The following is a 23,024-nucleotide window of genomic DNA, read 5'->3' on the forward strand; positions in this document are numbered from 1 at the left end:
ATATATATATATATATACATATATATACATATATATGTATAAACATACATTGGAAGGAATGAAATTTAAAGCAACATTCAATAACTCCAATGATATTACTATTTTAATAGCCTAATATAGTCAGTTTATGTGTATGTGTGTATGTATATGTAAATTTTAACATTATGATATGAAATGTATTGAGAATGAGCATATACAAGTTTATATTAAAGTAAAATTTCTTCTTATCAAAACTAAAGTATTGCTCCTGTAACTGAATTAGTGTTAATGACTGGTTGCGTATTTCACGTTGGCTTTACTGTTTCTCTTGTTTTCAAAAGGTTACTTGCCTAGACTATCAGACTTTGTTTGATCCAGAGTCGAATCCTCTCTTCACACCAGTCCCAGTAATGACAGGAATGACTCCTTTAGAGGATTGTGTTATATCATTTAGCCAATGTGCTGGAGCAGAAAAAGAGTCTTTAACATTCCTAGCAAACCTCCTTGGAGCAAGGTATGTGATATTTTTAATGCATCCACTGTGCTGGTATATCTTTTTGTTTTCTTAGAGAGCATTCAAATTAGAATTTGATTGGGTGCCTTTATTATATTTATGGATTAAGCTATGTGCTTTATCTGTGTGATGGCTCAACATGGCAGAAGGGAGAGTACTATAGTTGGATGCCTGGCCGACTCCTAAGAATACAGGCATAATGGCTTTGCCACTGTGAAAGGGAATATTTAATACTGAATTGTGGGGTACTATTGAATAGTTCTTATCTAAGCATTACATCCTTCAGTGTGCCATATGGATGATTTCTTCTTTTTTCAGTATATAGTAATTATTTCTCTGGTTTTCAGCCAGAAATGCAAATGTTAAATGGGAGTAATGAATACTTTGGGAGAAAGAAAATGAATTTAAAAGTTATTTCCAAAATTCATATTGGCCCAGCCCTTAATTGAACATTATGTGATGGCTGTTTTAAAAAGTAGAGGCCGGGTGTGGTGGATTACACCTGTAATCTTAGCACTTCGGGAGGCTGAGGCAGAAGGATAGGTTGAGGGCAGGAGTTGAAGGCCAGTCTGGGTACCATAGTGAGACCACATCTCTACAAAATAAAAATTAATTAGTTGGGCATGGTGGCACACAGCTGTAGTCCTAGCTGCCTGAGAGACAGAAGCCATAGGATCCTTGGAGTCCAGGAGTTTGAGACTAGAGTGAGGTATGATTGAGTCACCACACCCAAGCCTGGGTAACAGAATGAGACCCTGCCTCTAAAAAAAATAAAAACTAGCCGGGCGCGGTGGCTCAAGCCTGTAATCCCAGCACTTTGGGAGGCCGAGGCGGGTGGATCACGAGGTCAAGAGATCGAGACCATCCTGGTCAACATGGTGAAACCCCGTCTCTATTAAAAATACAAAAAATTAGCTGGGCATGGTGGTGCGTGCCTGTAATCCCAGCTACTCAGGAGGCTGAGGCAGGAGAATTGCCTGAACCCAGGAGGCGGAGGTTGCGGTGAGCCGAGATCGCGCCATTGCACTCCAGCCTGGGTAACAAGAGCGAAACTCCGTCTAAAAAAAAATAAATAAATAAAAATAAAAACTAAATTTTAAAAAAGTAGAAAATGATTTTATCAATAAATGTAAGTAAACTAAACTTTTATACTAAGAGGAAAATACTTTTGCATTAAATCATAAAACACAACTATACTTTTTGTTTTTTGAGACAGAGTCTTACTCTGTCACCCATGCTAGAGTGCAATGGCATGATCTTGGCTCACTGAAAGCCCTGAACCCACATTCAAGCAATTCTCCTGCCTCAGTCTCCCAAGTAGCTGGGACTACAGGTGCCACCACCATGCCTGGTGGTAAAAATACTAAAATTTTTGTATTTTTAGTAGAGAAAGGGTTTCACCATGCTGGCCAGCTGGTCTTGAATTTCTGACCTTGTGATTCGCCCACCTCATCTTCCCAAAGTGCTGGAATTATAGGCGTGAGCCACCGCACCTGGCCTCAACTATACTTTTAAACAAAAGATATACCTAGAGCAAAGTGATTCAGAACTTTTGAGAAAAACAAAAAGGGTGGGCAAAGATATGTACTAAGTAAATGTAAACAAAAAGAAAAGGGGGGTACAGTTTTACTATCGCACAAGTTAAATTTAAATCAAAAGGCATTAAGTTAGAAAAAGAAGAGCACTCTAAATAAAGAGTGCTGTTAACGTTGAAGATAAAATATGTATGTACCAAATATAGCAGCAGCGTTCATAAAACAAAAACAACAGAGATATAAATAGGAATCAACAGAAACATTACTTCTAGGAGACTTTAATTCCCATATTTTACTGTATGACCGGTGAAAAAGAGAGAAAACAAGGAAGGATATAGACTTAAATAGCATATTTAATTACATATCTACCCTGAAATGGTGAGCATACCTTTCCAAGTGCCTGTGGATACTCATAAATGCTGCCTGTAAAAAAAAAAAAAAAAATTGGCCACAAAGAAAATCTTAGTACTATTCCTAAAGTAAAAAGTTTGTAGACCATATTCTCTCATCACAGCACAAAAAACTGGAAATGAATAATAAAACTCTAAAATGAACAATTCTATCAATTGGAAATTTTTAAGTTTTTAGTAACTGTTTAAAGAGGAAATCAAAACCATACAAAGTTAGAAATGGTTATCAACCCAAAGGCTGGGCGTAGTGGCTCATGCCAGTAATTCCAGCACTTTGGGAGGCCGAGGTGGGCGAATCACGAGGTCAGGGGTTCGAGACAACCCTGATCAACATAGTGAAACCCTGTCTCTAAGAAACATACAAAAATTAGCCAGGTGTAGTGGTGTGAGCCTGTATTCCCAGCTACCCAGGAGGCTGAGACTTGAACCCAGGAGGCGGAAATTGCAGTGAGCCGAGATCATGCCGCTGCACTCCAGCCGGGGCAACAAAGTGAGACTCTGTCTCAAAAAAAGAAACAAAGAAAGAAAGAAATAGTTATCAATCCAATAGTAACAAACAACCTGGTGCCATTTCTCACTAAAACTAAAGCTTGAAGAAATACTTAATTTCAGATCCGAGGGAGAAAATGTACTAGTAAGTCTGGAATATTTTGTTAGACCAAATAGCAAGGACATTATCAATGACTACTAGAGAGGATTGTGTCTGAAGTACCTCCACTGGGCTGGTCTGAGTGTAGGGATGTTTACAACTAATTGATCACAACCAGTTATAAACGTCTTTGTTTCTTCTGTAAACCCACTGCTTCACTTGACTAGCCTTAAAAAAAAAAAAAAAAAAAAAAAAGTACCTCCACTGCCAAAGGTGAAAACTTAGGCATCATTAAAGATAATAACTGCAGTGGATTCAAACACATAAAATAGTTTTTAAGTCATGATTTCATAATGACACCAAATAAACTAAGGTAATTGGTCATCTTTGAAAGATATTAGGGAACCAATCCATTATAGCTGACAAAGGGAAAAGATCAAGTATTTAACCTTGCACTTCCTGTGCAGTTTTCATCAGGGTAACATGGTAGTTGGTAAGGCAGAGTTTCCCTTTATAAAGATGTTTCAACAAATAAATAAATAAGGAATGATTACGATTGTAACCCCTAATGAATGAAATAATATAGGCATTGAACATCAATAATTAAATCACATAATAAAGGGACAAAACAAGATGTACCTTCTTTTGAAGAATATACCACCACTTGAATTAGTCTTGCCAAAATAATCAAACCTCAATTTGATGATGCTTCTAGACCCAACTACCAATTTATAGGAAATGCAAACAGCAGAGTAACACGTTAAACTGCACCACAATAATACCCTCAGCAAAACCCTGGTATAACACTGCAGTATAAATGATCCAGTGTCTTCAGTGAATATATGTTAAGGGTGTGGAAGAGAAGGTAGGAACCTATAAGCTAAAAGACATGAAAAGCAAAAGCCTAAATGTAGTCTTTAAAGATGCCATTATTTGATTAAAGAAAAGTAAAGAATTGATTACCATAAATGTCCAAATAGTTCTGGCCCAGTGGCTCACGCCTGTAATCCCAGTACTTTGGGAGGCCAAAGGATTGCTTGAGCTCAGGAGTTCAAGACCAGCCTGAACAACATAGTAAGACTTCATCTCTATTTTTAAAATAAAATAAAATAAATGAGCCAGGCATGTTGGCATGTGCCTATGGTCCCAACTACTCGGGACGCTGAGGCAGGAGGACTGCTTGAGCCCAGGAGATCAGGGCTGCAGTGAGCTATGATCACACAACTATACTACAGCCAGGGCAAACAAAGTGAGACCCTGTTTCCAAAAAAAAAGCCCAAATAGTGGCTACTATTAAGCGGGGAGGGCTACTATTAAGCTACTACTATTAATAATAATACTATTAAGGTATGGCATGTTGGAGAGGTTCTGGGGGTCTAACAAGATTCTGTCTTCTGACATGGGTGGTGGACATAAGGGTTTCACCTTATAATAATTCATTAAGCTGTATATTTCTTTTTTTTTTTTTTTTTTGTTTTGTATTTTAATTACATGAAACAATATTCTTTTAAAACTGAAATTGTGGAAGATAATAACAAATATTACAACAGACTCCACTGGATACAACTAAAGCTGTACTCAGCAGGAAAGTCATGCAAATTCTGAAATAGAATAATTGGGACTAGCCCTAGCAGTTATTAAAATATATTTCGTGGCCAGTTTCGGTGGCTCTAACCTGTAATCCTAGCACTTTGAGAGGCTGTGGCAGGAGGCCAATTTCAAGACCAGCCTGGGCAATATGCTGAGACCCTGTCTTTACAAAAGTTTAAAAATTAGCCAGGCTATGTAGTATGAACCTGCAGTCTCAGTTATTTGGGAGGCTGAGGTGGGAGGATTGTTTGAGCCCGGGAGGTCAAGGCTGCAGTGGGTCACAATGGCACCAACTGTACTTTATCCTGGAGGACAGAGCAAGACCCTGTCTCAGAAAACAAACAAACAACTATGTGTTTTGTGAAACTTCACTAAATAACAGTGTGGTTGCCTGTAGCAGAAAGTTTAATTAATGGTCAGCAAGTGTAGTAGGTCTATACAAAAAGGAATTTATGATAAAAGTGGCATTTCAGATTATTAAGGAAGATATGGCTTATTCAATAAAAGGATTCATTAAAGTTGGAGGAATATCTCATACCTAAATAAGTACTGAATGGATTAGTGGGTTAAATGTAAAAAATGAAGTTATAAAAGTAGTAGGATAAACATATAACATAGAAAAAAAAGTGCTAGGAAACATTGGAAATTTAAAAATCCGAACAGTCAGGGACTAGAATGTAAAACCCAGAAGTCAAAAGAAATCACTGAATTCTGTTCAATCTCAAGTGGTAGACTTCTTTTTTCTAACCCATATTCTCTGTGTTTAGTATCCTATGATCTTGAGTAAGTCACTTAATTTCTCTGTATTTTTCCCCATGTCTAAAATATTGAGAGGATCAAATGAGATAATATGTAGAAATGCTTTGAGAAGTTGTGGTAGATTTTTAAAAATTACTCTTTGCTTCTGTCATTTTTTCCAGAAAGGACAAGGTGTGTGGGTAGTAACTAATTAAGGAGGTAATTTTGGCTGTGCAAGGTGGTTCACGCCTGTAATCCCAACTTTAGGAGGCTGAGGCAGGAGGATCACTTGAGCTCAGGAGTTCAAGACCAGGCTAGGCAACATGGTGAAACCCCATCTCTATAAAAAATAGAAAAATTAGCTGGGTGTAGTGGTGTACACCTGTAGTCCAAGCTACTGGGGAGGCTGAGGTGGGAGGATGGCTTGAGCCCAGAAGGCAGAGGTTGCAGTGAGCTGTGAGTATACCACTGCACTCCAGCCTGGGCAGCATAGCAAGACCGTGTCTCAAAAAAAGAGGTAATTTTGCTGTCTATTCTTTGCATGTCTAATTATGTTTTTAAAAAGTTTGTTCTAGCAATACGTTTTTACCCTAGAGTAAGCATTTGTAAGGGGATTAGCTTAATTTCACATAGAATAAACCAGCTTTTAATCAGTGTATACTTTCTTATACTTAGATGATCTCTAACCACACTGTTGTGTTAGAAATGTTGTTCTTAGTTTGTGGACTAAATTGTATACATGACCATTTGCACTTCTTTAAATATAAATTTCAGTGTTCAAGAATACTTTGTTCGCAAATCGAATGCAAAGAAAGGCATGCTTGCCAGTACTCATCTTATATTAAAAGAATCTGTTGGCTCTAAATATGAAGCTGCAAAGAAGTGGAATTTACCTGCAGTTACTGTAGCTTGGCTGTTGGAGACTGCTAGAACGGGAAAGAGAGCAGACGAAAGCCATTTTCTGATTGAAAATTCATCTAAAGAAGGTTAATACTTTTATTCTGTTTTTTTTTTTTTTTTAACATATATTTACAACTTGATGGTTTCTGGGATATAAATGTGCCAATGCTTGTTTTTAGGAAAGGTTATTGGTTTTCACTTTTCACATTGGGTGCAGTGAGGGTCTCAGTGTTTGAAGTCTAAAGATGTATGCTTGGCTCCTATTTACTATTGATTCCTTCTGTGGCTCACAGTAACCCACTATGTAATTAATGTGCTTTCATCTTTGGGCTTCTGCACCTTTCCTGTGGACGACCTCGCAATTGCTTGCTCTTCCTTCTTATCTTTCAGTTCTCAGCTAAGATACCACTTTCCTTGGAAAGCCTTTCTTGACTCACCAAGTATGGCCTTTGTCTTGCTGTAACGTTTTGTTTTACCATGACACTTCGTATCAATCCTTTTATAGCTCTTACCTCAGTGTTAAAACGCTGGTTTATTTTGTGTCTTTCTGCTAAATTACGGGTTCTAGAAAGGCAGGGAACATGCATGTCTTGTGAATTCTGTATTTCCCATGTCTCACACTAGACATGGCATGGAGTAGTTATCTAATAAGTTTTTTGTCAAGTGTTGGAAAAAGATGGAAGGCAGGGGTGGAAGAATCAGTACCCTCTCTTGTAAGATAATGGCATCCCTGAGCAAACTTTAGGGACATATCAGCAACTTGGGAATACCTCTCAGGGTCATTACTTATTTTGCCAGACAGATGTAATTTTACGACTGAGGCTAGGTGATGTTTAGGTCATATTGAAATTTGATTAAGGATTTTCCAAAATTTGACTGTAGTTAACTCTGAGTATATGTAATTCAGATTTTCTTTTTACTCTGTCATTGACTAGGAAGACATTCACTGATACAATTTTTGGCAAATAAGCTTATTGAGACATAGCAAGATGAAACAGGAAATCTATTTTTATTTATTTATTTTCAGTTAATGTGCTTGTCTAACCTAATATATATTTAATGCATAATCTGGTTTGTTTCTTGGAAAGTAGCTATATGATTTTATGACTTAAAGTGTACCTGAGAATTGACATGAAAACTAACAGTTAGATAGGGTTGCCAAGGTGGGTGGATTGCTTGAGCCCAGGAGTTCGAGACTAGCATGGGCAACAGAAAAATACAAAAAATTAGCCAAGTGTGGTGGTATGTGCCTGTAGTCCCAGCTGTTTGGGAGGCTGAGTTGGGAGGATTGCTTGAGCCTAGGAGGTCAACGCTGCAGTGAGCCGTGAACATACCACTGCACTCCAGCCTGGGTCAGAGTCAAAGTAAGACCCAATATCTAAAAAAGAGAAAAGAAAGGAAACAGATATAAAACATTACTTCTTATGTATAGGAAAGAAGTGGGCATTAGTAGCTCATATTTGTTTCTTTTCATTTTAAATCTCTAGAGCGAACTTTAGAAATGGAAATAACAAATGGAATCAATCTAAATCCAGATACTGCAGAGCATCCTGGCACACACTTGCAAACTCACAGAAAAACCGTCGTTACACCTTTAGATATCAACCGCTTTCAGAGTAAAGCTTTCTGTGCTGTGGTCTCACAACATGCCAGACAGGTTTCAGCCTCCCCAGCAGTAGGACATCCACTTCAGAAGGAGCCCTCATTACACCTGGATACACCATCAAAATTTCTCTCCAAGGACAAACTCTTCAAGCCTTCCTTTGATGTGAAGGTAAGATTTATAGGCAGTGGTCCCAGAGTTAATAGTTTTACCATTTATAAAGTTAAAGCACCAAATTCTGCATCACCTCTAAAATGTTGGAGTCAGTTTTCCAGAGATGTTGGCAAGTAGATTGATGTTACTGAGTTTGAATGTTTTGGGTCCCAATATACATCCAGGGTTACAGAAACAGATATAGATAAATATGGTGTGAAATAAGGACATCTAGGTTCAAGTACTAGATTGATATTGAACTGTGTGACTAGGCCAGTCATTTAACGTAACTGAGCTTCAGTTTGTTGTTTCATACAAAGAAGGTAATATTTGCTTTGAAAATTCATAGATTCTAAAGATCAAATGATGAAAGTATTTTATAAACTATAAAATGTAAACACACTGCTACTTTATATATTGGTTCTCAGAGTACACCCATGATTTACTTTCTGAAAATGTGTGTTACCACCTTACTTGAATTGTTTCCTGTAAAGACATTAGTTAAATCCGTGTTTTAGTTTCATCCCCTGAGCAGTATAGTATAACTCCCTTTCTGAAAAATTTATTTGCAAATCAGAGGCTAAGATAATCTTCCAAATGATTTTCTTTTATTTTCCAAAGCTGATTTTCATCACTTTTTTTTTTGAGTTGGAGTTTCGCTCTTGTTGCCCAGACTAGAATGCAATGGCGTGATCTTAGCTCACTGCAACCTCCGCCTCCCAGGTTCAAGTGATTCTCCTGCCTCAGCCTCCCAAGTAGCTGGGATTACAGGCATGTGCCTCCACACCTGGCTAATTTTATATTTTTTTGGTAGAGACAGGGTTTCTCCATGTTGGTCAGGCTGGTCTTGAACTCCCAACCTTAGGTGATCCACCCGCCTTAGTCTTCCATAGTGCTGGGATTATAGGTGTGAGCCATCATCACTGTTTCCTTAGTAGCTTTTGACCTCTTAAGTGGCTGTTCAAACCATTGTCTATGATTTCTTTATCCATGAGCCTTTGCAGAATCATTGTACTCATTCATCTGTTGATATTTTTGCTTGTAGGGTATTTAGAAGCAACGTTTTAATAATTTTTATTAGTGTGTTTTGGAGCAGACTTATTAAAAAGTTTACAGATTATTCATATTCAGAAAATAAGTATTAATTGATATCCAAGATAATTTTCCCCATGCTAATTTATGTCTTTATTTTTGGTCAGAATTCCAGTGACCCACATGAAAAAAAATCCGTCTTTACTGTTATAACAAACTCAAAATCCTACATTTTCACATGAAATCTCTTCTGAGTTAACATTTTGTACTGTGATTAATACCTGGTCCATATCCCTTAAGAAATAGAGGAAAATCAGTCTTGGGAACTGTGAGGTATCGGATCAAACCTTTTGTTTTGCCTCCTGCTGCCTTTTAAAAGCAAGTCAGCCTCTGGGCTTTATATTCTCATTGATAAAATCCAGATGATCTCTAAAGTCTCATAACTCACAGACTCTCTGAAGAGCAAATGTAATAATATTGGTAGGGAAGAAAATAGTAGAAATATTTTCAGTCATTGAGACCATTCTTTTGTAGATACCTTGCAATAAAAGTTTTGTAGGGGAAAGCTTATAGTTCCGAATAGCCTCAGTGCAAAAAACAAATTTAAATATTTTGTTGTTCAGAGTCATAGTTTATTGAGCAGTGTTTTTTCTCTTTTTTCTTTCTTGTTTGATGGCATATAAATGATGCTTCATCTTATAATCAGTGGTTCTTCAAATTGATATGTTGAATTCTTTACTCAAAACATGAAAGGCCCATGGAATTATCACAAAATTGACCATCTATTAGGCCTTGCCCTCCCTCCACCCCCAAAAAACACTCACCTCTTATTTAAACTTAATTTTTAATTAGTATACATCAGAACAGTACAGCGACTACACTGCTAATGAAACATCAGGGTTAATCATTGGGAAGCCACTATACACATTCAGATAAAGACCATGGTCAGTACTGGAAACCGTTCCTTGGGGCTCCATTACTGCTTTCTCCCTAAAGTGTACTCCTGACTTCTAACACTGTAGTTTTGTTATGCTTGTTTTTGACTTTGAAATATGTGGAATCATAGCATGTATTCTTTTGAGTCTGTTTTTTTATTCTTCTTTAACCCTTATTTAGATTTGTCTGTTTTACTGCATACAAATATAGTTCATTTATTTATTCCTTTGTATGGATATACAGAATTTACATTCCAGTGTACTAGCACTGCCGTCAATAGATGGTCATTTAGTTGGTTACTAGTTTTTTGCTCTTACAAAATAATTTTACTGTGAACATTCTTGTGTATGTCTCTTGGAATCTATGTGTGTGCGTGTGTTACTATGTGATATATACCTAGAAGTGAAATTGTTTGGTTATATTTCAGCTTCAGTAGAAAATGACAAATTTTTTGCTCAAGTGGTTGTACCAGTTTATGCTTCCACCAGTAGTGTGTTGAGTGTACCCAGTGTTCCTCATCTTTGCTGATACTTGTTACTATTTCACTTTGTACTTCAAAATAATTTCTAACTTAGAAAAAGTTGCAAAATAAAAATGGTACAAGGTGTTGGGCATGGTGGCTCACACCTGTAATCCCAGCACTTTGGGAGGCTGAGGTGGGAGCATCACTTGAGACCAGGAGTTCTGGACCAGCCTAGGCAAAATAGTGAGACCCCATCTCTACCAAAAATTTTTTTTAATTATCTGGGCTTGGTGCACCTGTAGTCCTAGGTACTCAGAAGACTGAGGCGGCAAGATGGCTTGAGCCCAGGAGTTTGAGGCTATAGTGAGCTGTCATCCTACCACTGCACTCCAGCTTGAGTGACAGAGCAAGACCCTGTCTCAAAAAGAAATAAGTACAAGGATGGCTGGACATAGTGGCTCATGCCTGTTATTCCAGCACTTTATGAGGCTGAGGTGGATCCCTTGAGGCAAGGAGTTGGACACCAGACTGGGCAACATGGTGAGACACCCCCCACCATCTATAAAAAGTTGGAAAAATTAGCTGGGCATGATGATGCATACCTCATCTTACTTAAATAATATTCTTTATTATTTGTCAGTCTTAAATTATGTTTTTAACTCTCACTAATTGCCTTTGTAGCAGATCTTATTCTGTTTACTCTTTTTCTCTCTTCTATTTTTCATTGCATATTTTTTGCTTTGTCAGGAGGGAAAATGTGTTTTTTCAACCCACAGACCTCAGCCTCATTTTTGTCTTGACCCTACAATCAAATATATGAAATACGTACTCTTCTTTTTGAAGCTTTCCTGTCACTTTTGGTAGGATGAAGTTCCTCCTCTAGTAGAATCCTCAGGAAGCTGTGTGTACACATGTGTACAGTATTCCTTGAGTTCTGCATGTTCATAACTTTTACCGTGGCCTTGCTTCTTCTACAAATTGTTTGGATGTACTTTTTTTTTTTTTAAGACATAGTCTCGCACTGTTGTCCAAGCTGGAGTGTAATGGTACAATCTCAACTCACTGCAACCTCTGCCTCCCAGGTTCAAACTATTCTCCTGCCTCAGCCTCCTGAGTAGCTGGGATTAAAGGTGCCTGCCCCCACGCCCAGCTAATTTTTTCTATTTTTAGTAGAGATGAGACTTTGCCATGTTGTCCAGGCTGATCTCAAACTCCTGACGTCAAGTGATCTGCCGCCTCAGCCTTCCAAAGTGCTGGGAGCCTGGCCTTTTATTTTTATCTTTGAACTCATAGTTTTATGAGGATGTCTAGATGTTAAGAATTGTCAATCATTTGAAATCAGTTTTCCACAATACATGTTAGGTTTTAAAATTCGATTCTTTTCAAATTTTTGATCTGAGAGATTAGAAGAATGGAGCTGCCAGTCAACTGAGTTGAACAGAACAGGTTGGGGATTGGAGGCTAAAGATCAAGAGTTCACAGGTTGGACACATTAAGTTCGAGATGCCTGTTAGATATCCAAGTAGTTGTTAAATAAGCAGTTGCAAATAAACTTGAAACTTTGAGGAATGGTCTGGATTAGAGATAAAAATTTGGGGTTTTGAGTTTGTAAGTAATGATTAAAGACATTTTAGAATAGATACCAAGAAAGTAGGAGAAGGCAAAGAAAGAAAAGAGTTTTTTTGTTTTTTGTTTTATAAATAAGATCTTGCTGTGTCATCCAGGCTGGGGTATAGTGACATGATCACAGCCCACTACAGCCTTGACCTCTGGACTCAAGCAATATTCCCACCTCTGCCTCCCAAGCAGCTAGGATTTCAGGTGCATGTCACCATATCTGGCTAATTTTTTTAAATTTTTTGTAGATATGGGAATCTCACCTCATTGCCCAGGCTGGCCTTAAACTCCTGCACTCAATTAATTCCCCTGCCTTGGCCTCCCAAAGTGTTGGAATTATAGGAGTGAGCCACCACACCCAGCCCAAGAAAAGAACTCTAAGGAACACCTTGAGATGCTCACCTTTAGAGGAGAAACCAGCAAAAGAGACTGAGAAGGAGCTATAAGAGAGGAAGAAAGCCCAGAGATTATTTTAGAAGCCAAGAATTTCAAAGAAGGAGGAGGGGTTAACTGTGTCCAGTACTGCTGAAAGATAAAGAAAAGTGAGAACAGAAGATTGGGCCAGTGGATTTAGCATTATGGAGGTCAATGGTGTCATCATAACAATAAGGGTTTTGGTGGCATGGTGCAGGTGGAAGCTAGTATGGGTTCATAAAGAAATGAGAAGAATGGGAGACATTGAGTGTAAACAACAATTTTGAAGGAGTCTTGCCATGAAAAGGAGCCAAGAAATGGAGTTGTAGTTATTGGGCAAAGTAGGGTCAAAAGAAAGTTGTTTTCTTTTTAAGATAGAAGAAATAGCTAGGCACAGTGGCTCACACCTATAATCCCAGAACTTTGAGAGCCCAAGATGGGAGGATCACTTGAGTCCAAGAGTTCAAGACAAACCTAGGCAACATGGCAAGACCCTGTCTCTACAAAATATACAAAAATTAGCTGGACATGGTGGTACACACCTGTAGTCGGGTGGAGGCAGAAGGATTGCTTGAGCCTAGAAAATAGAGGATGCAGTGGGCCATGATCATGCCACTGCACTCCAGCCTTGGTGACAAACTGAGACCCTGTCTCAAAAAAAGAAGAAGAAATAACGATATACCAGTGTAACTGGCCCAGTAGAGAGCCAGTTGATGATGCAGATGAGAGAAGGAAGACTTGCTGGAGGCTTGAGTTTGTGAGAGGCATTGGGATCTATTTCTTAAATAGAGGAAAGTACTAGTGGCACGTGTGCTGAAGGCAGATAGATGTGCTATGGGAGCTTCTGATTTTTGTATAAGGAATCCTCTGAAATGCTTTGAAGAAATTTTAAGAATTAAATTTTAGCATATCAGATGAGTAAATAGAAGAAAAAAGAAAAATAATAAAACAAAAAATAAAATTTTAGCATATAGAAAGACTTAACCATGTTCTTACAAAATAGATTTAACTGTCATAAGCTATAAAGATATATTAATCTGTTTGCACATTGCCATAAAGAAGTACCTGAGACTGAGTAATTTATTTTTTATTTTGAGCCAGAGTCTTGCTCTGTCACCCAGGCTGGAGTGCAGTTGCGTGATCTCAGCTGACTGCAACCCTCCGCTCCCTGGGCTCAAGCAATTCTCCTGCCTCAGCCTCCTGAGTAGCTGGGATTACAGGCGCCCACCACCACACTTGGCTAATTTTTGTATTTTTAATTAGACACGGGGTTTCACTGTGTTGATCAGGCTGGTCTGAAACTTCTGACCTCAAGTGATCCACGCTCCTTAGCCTCCCAAAGAGCTAGGATTACAGGTGTGAGCTCCCATGCCCAACTCTATAAAGAAAAGAGGTTTAATTATCTCACAGTTCCACAGGCTATACAGGAAGCACTGCTGGGAGGCCTCAGGAAACTTACAATTATAGTGGAAAGTGAAGGGAAAGTAGGCAAGTGTTACATGGATGGAGAAGGAGAAAAAAATAGCAGGCGGAGATGCCACACACTTTTAAACAACCAGATATTGGTCAGGTGCGGTGGCTCATGCCTGTAATCCCAGTACTTTTTGAGGCCGAGGCTGGTGGATTACCTGAGGTCAGGGTCAGGAGTTCAAGACCAGCCTGGCCAACATGGTGAAACCCCATCTTCTACAGAAGTATAAAAATGAGCCAGACATGATAGCTCATGCCTGTAAACTCAGCTACTCAAGAGGCTGCTGCAGGAGAATCGCTTGAACCTAGGAGGCAGAGGTTGCATTGAACCAAGATCAAGCCACTGCACTCCAGCCTGGGCGACAGAGTGGGACTCCATCTCAAAACAAACCAGATATTGTGAGAACTCATTATCACAAGAATAGCAAGGGGGAAATCTGCCCCATAATCCAGTCACCTGCCACCAGGCTCCTCCTCCATCATTGGGGATTACAGTTCAACATGAGATTTGGGTAGGGACACAAATCCAAACTATATCAAAAGGTAATGTAGATCCTAGAAAAAAAAATGCAAGCAGAAACAGTATTTTAAAAGCCTGAAAAGAATAATTGCAGGTAGGCAGTAGCCCTACCATTTATTAAAACCTCCTATATCAAGTTGCAGTAATTAAAGCAGTGTGGTGTCACGTGAATAATCAATTCAGTGTACAAGATTGTACTCCATAAATAGGGGAAATTATTATGTAATAAAAGCATTAAATCAGAAAGCTAGGTAGACACCTGAGAATACGTTGTAATTAAAGTTCACACTTTACATCACAAAACTTTTTAGATCAACGTTTTGGGTTTTTTTTGAGATGGGCTCTCACTTTATCACTTAGGCTGGAGTTCAGTGGCATCATCATGGCTCACTGTAGCTTCGACCTCCTAAGCTCAAGCAGCCCTCCCATCTCAGCCTCCTGAGTAACTCAGACTACAGGTACATGGCACGGTGCCCAGCTAATTGTATTTTTTTGGAGAGGTAGAGTCTCACCATGTTGCTCAGGCTGGTCTAGAACTCCTGGGCTCAAGCAGTTCTCCTGCCTTGGCATCCCAAAGTGTTGGGAGTAATAAGCATGAACCACCACACCCAGCCTAGATGATCAGATCTTTAAATATAAGAAATGAAGCCATAAAAATTCCAAAACATATCATAAGTTTGTTTTTAAAATAATCTTAGTGTGGGGAAAGTCTAACTATAATGTACACTCCAAAAGAAATAGAAGATTCTTATGAATTTGACAGCATTAAAAATTCTCTAACTGGGTGTGGTGGCACACACCTGTAGTCCCAGCTGACGTGGAAGGATCACTTGAGCCCTGGAGGCAGAGGCCAAGATCAAGCCACCGTACTCCAGCCTGGGCAACAGAGCAAGACCCTTTCTCAAAAACCAAAACAAAACAAAAAAAATTCTCCAGTCAGGCACACTGGCTCACACCTGTAATCCCAGCACTTTGGGAGACCAAGGTGAGAGGATTGCTTGAGCCCAGGAGTTTGAGACCAGCCTGGGAAAGACAGCAAGACCCTGTCTCTATGAAAAAACTTAAAATTAGCTGAGCACAGTGTTGTGCATCTGGAGTCTCAGCTACCTGGGAGGCTGAGGTGAGAGGATCCCTTGAACCCAGGAGTTAGAAGTGACCTATGATCATGCCACTGCACTCTAGCCTGGGTGACAAAGCATGCCATCTCTTTTAAAAAAAAAAAAAAAAAAAAAAAAAAGCTCCATGGCAAAAATTTGACAAATGATAAATGGAAAATTAAAAATATGTGGATATTATATCACAGTTGATACATGCACATATAAATTCATACAAATGAATATAAAAACATATTCATACAAGTGAATATATTTAAAAAAGCTAACAACCCAGTGGAAAAATGGGCAAAGGATGGGAACAGATAGTTGTCACAAAAAATTAGATTTAAGTAAACATATATAAAGATACTTAACCTCATTCAGTATAAAAGAGTAGAAAATTAAAGCATACATATACAATTTTTAGTCTTATCAGATTGTCAAAAAAGAAAAATCTGATTACTGCGATATCAAGCATGTTTAGAAAATATACACTCTCATACTTTGTTCGTGAAAATGTCAGCATTGGTAGATACACGTTGGCTTTGGTTTTTTTTTTTTTTAAAGAAATGGTGTCTCATGGTGTTTCCCAGACTGGTCTCAAACTCCTGGCCTTGATGCATCTTCCTGCTTCAACTTCTCTGAAGTAGCTGAGATTACTGACAGGAGCCACTGCACTGGGCTGGTAGATACATTTTGCTTAGAAGGTTTCCTTTACTCTTGGATGTGCAAAATGGTGTGTGTACAATGTTATTCATTGCATCATTATACTAGCAAAAGATCGTTAACCTAAAACTTATCCGTTTACACAGGTTAAATACATTTTGATGCATGGAATACTATGCACATGCAACAGAGAATGAGCAAGCCATTTGGACAACAGTAGCTGCCTTTCAGGAGGGATCTGGGTGGCTTTAGAACAGGAATATATTTTGTACTTTTGAAGATTTTTTTCATAATTCTCAGCTCATTCTGACTTTCTAAACTTTCTTATAATTCATTTCTTGATTATATCCATCCTTGCTTATTTGTTTCCTTCTGGGTTTTGTTCTTTGTTTGTTTTGCAAGTTCAACTCTAAGGTTCAGGTAAGAGGCAAGCCCTGCTGAAAATGTAAGCTTGTTAGTCTCTTTGAACCAATTTGCTGGACAGTATGGAATTTTTGTTCTTCACAGCATATAGATTTGATTATAGTTTATTCTTTTTATTGTTTGGAGGAAAACTAGAGGAGATTAAACTGTAATCCATTAATTTAAGGATTCTCCCTTTGGCTAGGCGCGGTGACTCATGCACGCCTGCAATCCCAGCACTTTAGGAGGCCGGGGCAGGTGGATCATGAGGTCAGGAGATCAAGACCAGCCTGGCCAATGTGAAACCCCGTGTCTACTAAAAATAAAAAAATTAGCTGGGCATGGTGGTGCCTGCCTGTAATCCCAGCTACTCAGGAGTCTGAGGCAGGAGAATTGCTTGAACCTGGGAGTCAGAGTAGTGAGCTGAGATTTTTCCATCTCAAAAAATAATAATAAATAAATAACAAGGATTCTCCCCTTCTCTCCCTTTATCCCTCCCTCATCGTTTTTCTTTTTTCCTGTCCTATTAACCCATCTTGCTTCTCTCTCTCTTCTTTTTTCCCTCTCCCTCTCCTTCGTATGTATAGGATGCACTTGCAGCCTTGCAAACTCCAGGACGTCCTAGCCAACAGAAAAGGAAACTGAGTACACCACTCTCAGAAGTCATTGTCAGAAACTTGAAACTTGCTTTGGCAAATAGCTCTCGAGATGCTGTCGCTCTTTCTGCCAGCCCCCAACTGAAAGATGCCCAGTCAGAGAAGGTAGGATTAGTTCTCTTATTAAAAGGAAGTTTTAAATAACATTTCAAATAATGGCTGATCTGTTTCCTTTATTTTCCATGGACAGGAAGAAGCCCCAAAGCCACTTCACAAAGTAGTCGTGTGTGTTAGTAAAAAACTCAGTAAGAAGCAGAGTGAACTAAATGGGATTGCAGCCTCTCTAGGAGCAGATTACAGGTAGTTGGCACACCTTTCTGTTTCATGATGATGTGACTGAAATTTATAAGGAAACCTAAAGCTATTTTGAGCATCTACAGGGAAACATTTATTTTGTTGTTTCATGTGTCTTTATCTATAAAATCTCTCCAGTTGATTTTTAATTTACCACATCCTTTGAAAATAGCCTCTCACATATCAAGTCATTCTTATATGTATATTTTTTAGGGTGTGCACAACAAATATTGGAGAGCCTATTTTGTGCCACTAACTATTCTAGAAACTTGGGATCCATGAGTGATCAGTGTAGTCTAAAAGAATCCCTGTGTTCAGGGAGTTTATAGTCTATTAATACTAATACATCTGGATCTGAGATTGTTTGTTTTTACCTTAGCGGTTTTTCAGATTAGAGTCCTCTGTGAGTAGTACTAAGTACTCTGGCAGCCCTCCTTTATTAAGATAATCTTTTTTGAGCATGTTTTAATTAAAATCTTTTTTTTTTTTTTAAAGACTGGAGACTTAATCAGATTTTTCTTCACTCAATCTAACAACCTAAGCAGAAGACAGTTTCTAGCACAAATGGCGTCAGTATCTGGGATTGAGAGTCTCTTGCCTGTAATTACTTTTGTGTTACCTATGGCCAGTTGCTGAGCGCTATCTCGTTTCATTCTCACAGCAGCCCTACAAGCGCGGGGGGGGTGTTTTCAGCAAAATTGAAGGGTTGTGTGTGTGTGTATTTTTTTTTTTTTTTTTTTTCAGCAAAATTGAATGTTTCCTTGGATATTCTGTTTTGATGTAGACATAAGACTTACAAAGGAACATATAGGATTTATGTTTTTATGCAATTTAAGATGCCAGTCCTCTCAGTATAAAAAATAGAATTTATTACTGAAATTCCTTAGCAGAATTTATTGACAAAAGGGAAGAGCCTTTTAATATGCAGAGGTTATGATATTTATTTATTCATACGTAAGCAGTTCTCAAGTGAAGTTGTTCCAAATATCCCCTTCCGTAATCTAGGAGCAGACTGTCCCAAAGAGATCATTTGATACTGTCTTCTGCCTTCAGAAGGTTAAACATGTAGGCCAGATCTTCACAACACATCAGATGCAGCATCTTCATTATAAATATTTGTGTAACATTCCCTCTACTAAAATGAAATTTATAAATGTAACCTACCTACTTTTATAACTTAAAAAAATAGTAGGCAGTATAGCACTCTGTGATACATAGAAGAAATAGAAGGTGCATAATATAGAAAAGATATATTTTCAATATGTAATGCTTGAGCCTGACTACACTAGAAAACAATGGAATATTAATATGTTTGTATACCCATGTAAAGTCAGCACAAATCCAACAGTTCCAAGGCTGAGACCAATCTGGGGGCTCAGATACCATGAGTAGCAGTGGTCTTCCATCAGTTCATACAGTAGTTGCATTTTTAGTATATTAGTGTGTATTAAAACTGCAAAAAATAACTTGTGTTTATATGTTGAACAGGCTGTAGACTCATTATAAACAACTTTTTTTTATATACGTGAATTTGTCGAGACATTAGACTATCATGCAAGATATGAGATTATTATATGTATGACTGTTCCCCAGAATTTCCAGCATCCTGTACCTTACCCACTACATGCTAATAGCACCCTCCAACATACAGACACACATTGTAATAACCAAAATCACCCTCACAAATGTCCAAAATAACTCCTGAAGTAACGCTTTTGCTGAAACTACTGATCTAGACCAAGGGTGGATAGGCTGGTTCATCTGTTTTTGTAAGTAAAGCTTTATTGGAATACAGCAATGCCGTTTCACTTACAAATTGCCTATGGCTGCTTTCACATGCAAGGCAAGAGTTGAGCAATTGCGACAGAGATTGTTTGGCCTGCAAAGCCTAAAATATTTACCATCTGCCTTTTAAAAAAAATTTGCCAGACCCTGATGTAAATGATCTACAAATACTGACAGTGGTTTCTGAATGGCCTCTGAAGACTGAAACTCATGGTTTCCATATTGTCATAGTGGAGTTGAATAGTAAACCAAATTGATTCAGGCAAAAATACTCTTCTTTTCTTCTGAATTATCTTGATAATATACCACTACAGCAGGAAGGGAGACAGTTATTCGGAGGACTAACAAACTAGGCATGGTGTATTTTTAATATTGTGTTTGAGGATACATAGTCAGTAAGAAAGAGAGACTTTTACATATAATTTAGGAGGCAATAGTACTTCTGAATTGTCTATTTAAAAAGTTTAGAGATATTCCTTACTTAGAAAATGGAAAACATTAAGTATGCATAAGGATAAAATTCTGTTTATTTTGGTGATTGTATTTAGAAATATATTTTTCACTTACCCTTTGATTTTTACTTGATCTTTCTCAGGTCAAAAGAATATTGAATAGGGGCCAGGCATGGTGGCGCACGCCTGTAATGCCAGCACTTTGGGAGGCCAAGGCGGGTGGATCACTTGAAGTCAGGAGTTCAAGACCAGCCTGGCCAATATGGTGAAACCCTGTCTACTGAAAATACAAAAATTAGCTGGGCATGGTGATGCACTCATGTAGTCCCAGCTACTCGGGAGGCAGAACTGCTTGAACCTGGGAGGCGGAGGTTGCAGTGATCCAGGATTGTGCCACTGCACTCCAGGCTGGTGACAGAATGAGACTCCATCTCAAAAAAAAAAAAAAAAAAATTATCGGGGTGCAGTGGCACACACCTGTGATCCCAGCTACTCGGGAGGCTGAGACAGGAGACTTGCATGACCCCAGAAAGTGGAGGTTACAGTTAGCCAAGATTATGCCATTGCCCTCCAGCCTGGGCGACAGAGCAAGACTCTGTCTCCAAAAAAAAAGAGAGAGAGAATATTGGGAGATCATAGCGTGAGCATGGCTTTTGAAATCAAACTTATCTCTATCATTTACTCATTGACTGTCTTTGAACACAGTACTGAACCATATCCTTTAGTTCTTTTATCTGTAAGGTAAATGTAATAATACCACTGTTAGGATTGTTGTGAGGAATGGATGAGTTAATGATTTATAAAATATATATATAGTCTTTTGGGGCATACAATGAATAGTGACTGCCAACAACTGGAGGGCAAATTGGATGCTTTGTGATTTATTAATTTAAAATATTTTTACAATTACTGTAAAAGTGATACTCATTATAAAAGAAAATAGAAACAATTCAGAAAAGCGTAAAGAAGAAAGTAATATTTTAAAGCATATTCTTCCAAACCTCTCTCTGTATCTACAGGGATATACATAAAATTTGTCCAAAAAGATAGAGCCTGTCATTATTTTTTAACTATTTTTTTTCTTGAGACGGAGTCTTGCTGTGCTGCCTGGACTGGAATACAGTGTCTGTTCACAGGTGTGCACCATAGCCCCCAATTCCTGGCCTCAGGTGATCCTCCTGCCTCAGCCTCCTGAGTAGCTGGGACTATAGGGATGTGTCACTTGGCTTGAGCCTGTCATTTTAATGGTCTTGTTTACTCTAGTTTGAAAGTTTTGGGAAGGTCAGAATATTCTGTTCTGTTCATAGTAAATAAGAATCCTCTTAAACTAATGTGGATGTTTCTGTTATTCGTTTTCTTGTACTGGTTATTTCAGGTGGAGTTTTGATGAAACAGTGACTCATTTCATCTATCAAGGGCGGCCAAATGACACAAATCGGGAATATAAATCTGTAAAAGAAAGAGGAGTACACATCGTTTCTGAGCACTGGCTTTTAGATGTAAGCAATGCTTTTTGTCCCCTCTCTGTTAATTGAATATGTATACAAACATTATTTCAGAGCACTAACTCAGAGTTTTCTCTCTCAGTGGAACTAAAAGCCAGTTTAATAATCTTGGTTAACTGTACACATTTCAGTTCTTTGGCATCAAAAACTTAAGATTTCTAGTCCTTAAATACTTAACCAATCTCTAATGGAGACTAATTCTCCATTACCTTTTACTAATTAAAAATGTGATATGAATGGAAAGTTTACAATTATTTGGGGAAAATTTAACGTATCAATAGAGTTTAGGTCTGTATTCCTTTTTTTCTGGGTATCCTTTGGAGGGTAATTGATACCTTTGCAAAAGCACAGGAATGGTTTCAGATTTTATACTTCAGTGGATATGACATTGGAAAAGTGAGGACAATTTGTCATTTGTATGATGCAAATTTTTCAGTGTAACTACTTTCTAAAACTAATTTTGTGAACTTTTTGCCATTTTACATTATAATGTATTGCTTGTCGTTATCTTACTTAACATCCTCTATTCATTAAGATTTTGTCAGTCCTTTCTTAAAGCACACCATTGTATTGCAGTGTGCCCAAGAGAATAAACATCTTCCTGAATCTCTTTATCCACATACTTATAATCCCAAAATGAGCTTGGATATCAGTGCAGTGCAAGATGGCCGACTCTGTAATAGTCGACTACTCTCAGCTGTGTCTGCAACAAAGAATGATGAGGTAGGCGATATGGATGATACATTTACCCCCTCTTAAGCTACAGGTATAATCGTATAATCGTATATTACTATGAAACCAGTAGCTTGTTTTGAGAAATTATAATTTTTCTTTTTCAATAGCCAGATCATTTGATTTTAGAAGAAAATGATGTAGACAATATGGCCACCAATAATAAAGAATCAGCACCATCAAATGAAAATGGAAGGAATGACTCTAAAGGAGGTAAAATATTTTATTTATTTTTAAATTGAAACAATTTTTTTTTTTTTTTTTTTGAGACAGGGTCTCACTTTGTTGCCAGGCTATATTGCAGTGGCATAATCATGGCTCACTGAAGCCTCAGCCTCCTGGGTTCAGACAGTCCTCCCACCTTCGCCTCACAAATAGTTGGGACCACAGGTGCATGCCACCATGTCTGGCAGATGTTTTAATTTTTTGTAGAGATGAGGTCTCATCATCTTGCCCACACTGGTCGGAAACTCCTGGGCTCAAAGGATCCTCTTACCTCGTGAGCCACTGTACCCAGCTGTAAAATACTTTTAAATTACTAAATTTGTTTACAAATGTATGTCTTTCTTTCATACAGAATGCTTCCTTTATATCAGATTTAAAAATAAAATTATTTTTATATTGCTAAATACAAGCAAAGCGTACATTAGAGGATTGATAGTGGTCCCATGCTGATCATTAAGTGATAATTTGCAAAGTTTTGTGTAGTTTAAGTGTAAAGCTTACGAAATTTATGAAACTAGATTTTTTTTTTTTTTGAGACAGAGTTTCACTCTTGTTGCCCAGGCTGGAGTGCAGTGGTGTGATCTCAGCTCTTGTTGCCAGGCTGGAGTGCAATGGTGCGATCTTAGCTCTTGTTGTCCAGGCTGGAGTACGATGGTACCTTGGCTCATTGCAACTTCTGCCTCCTGGCTTCAAGCAACTCTCCTGCCTCAGCCTCCTGAGTAGCTGGGATTACAGGCATGTACCACCACA

General features: G+C 38.2%; 1 protein-coding gene across 8 annotated transcripts in view; it reads left to right on the forward strand.

Moving 5' to 3' along the window:
• The window catches only part of TOPBP1 (DNA topoisomerase II binding protein 1), a 153,593-nt gene that overhangs the window by 108,752 nt on the left and 21,817 nt on the right, over nucleotides 1–23,024 (forward strand). For all 8 annotated transcript variants that reach the window (XM_032266254.1, XM_032266190.1, XM_032266200.1 and 5 more), the window contains 8 exons: nucleotides 321–493; nucleotides 6,130–6,341; nucleotides 7,743–8,029; nucleotides 17,213–17,386; nucleotides 17,472–17,581; nucleotides 21,188–21,311; nucleotides 21,894–22,040; nucleotides 22,160–22,262. In XM_032266254.1, the coding sequence (XP_032122145.1) occupies nucleotides 321–493; nucleotides 6,130–6,341; nucleotides 7,743–8,029; nucleotides 17,213–17,386; nucleotides 17,472–17,581; nucleotides 21,188–21,311; nucleotides 21,894–22,040; nucleotides 22,160–22,262 (1,330 nt within the window). The remainder of the gene's footprint in view (nucleotides 1–320; nucleotides 494–6,129; nucleotides 6,342–7,742; nucleotides 8,030–17,212; nucleotides 17,387–17,471; nucleotides 17,582–21,187; nucleotides 21,312–21,893; nucleotides 22,041–22,159; nucleotides 22,263–23,024) is intronic.

Source organism: Sapajus apella, unplaced genomic scaffold, assembly GCF_009761245.1.
Source record: "Sapajus apella isolate SASKATOON/1434 unplaced genomic scaffold, GSC_monkey_1.0 scaffold4, whole genome shotgun sequence".
In the NCBI taxonomy this organism is placed as follows: domain Eukaryota; kingdom Metazoa; phylum Chordata; class Mammalia; order Primates; family Cebidae; genus Sapajus; species Sapajus apella.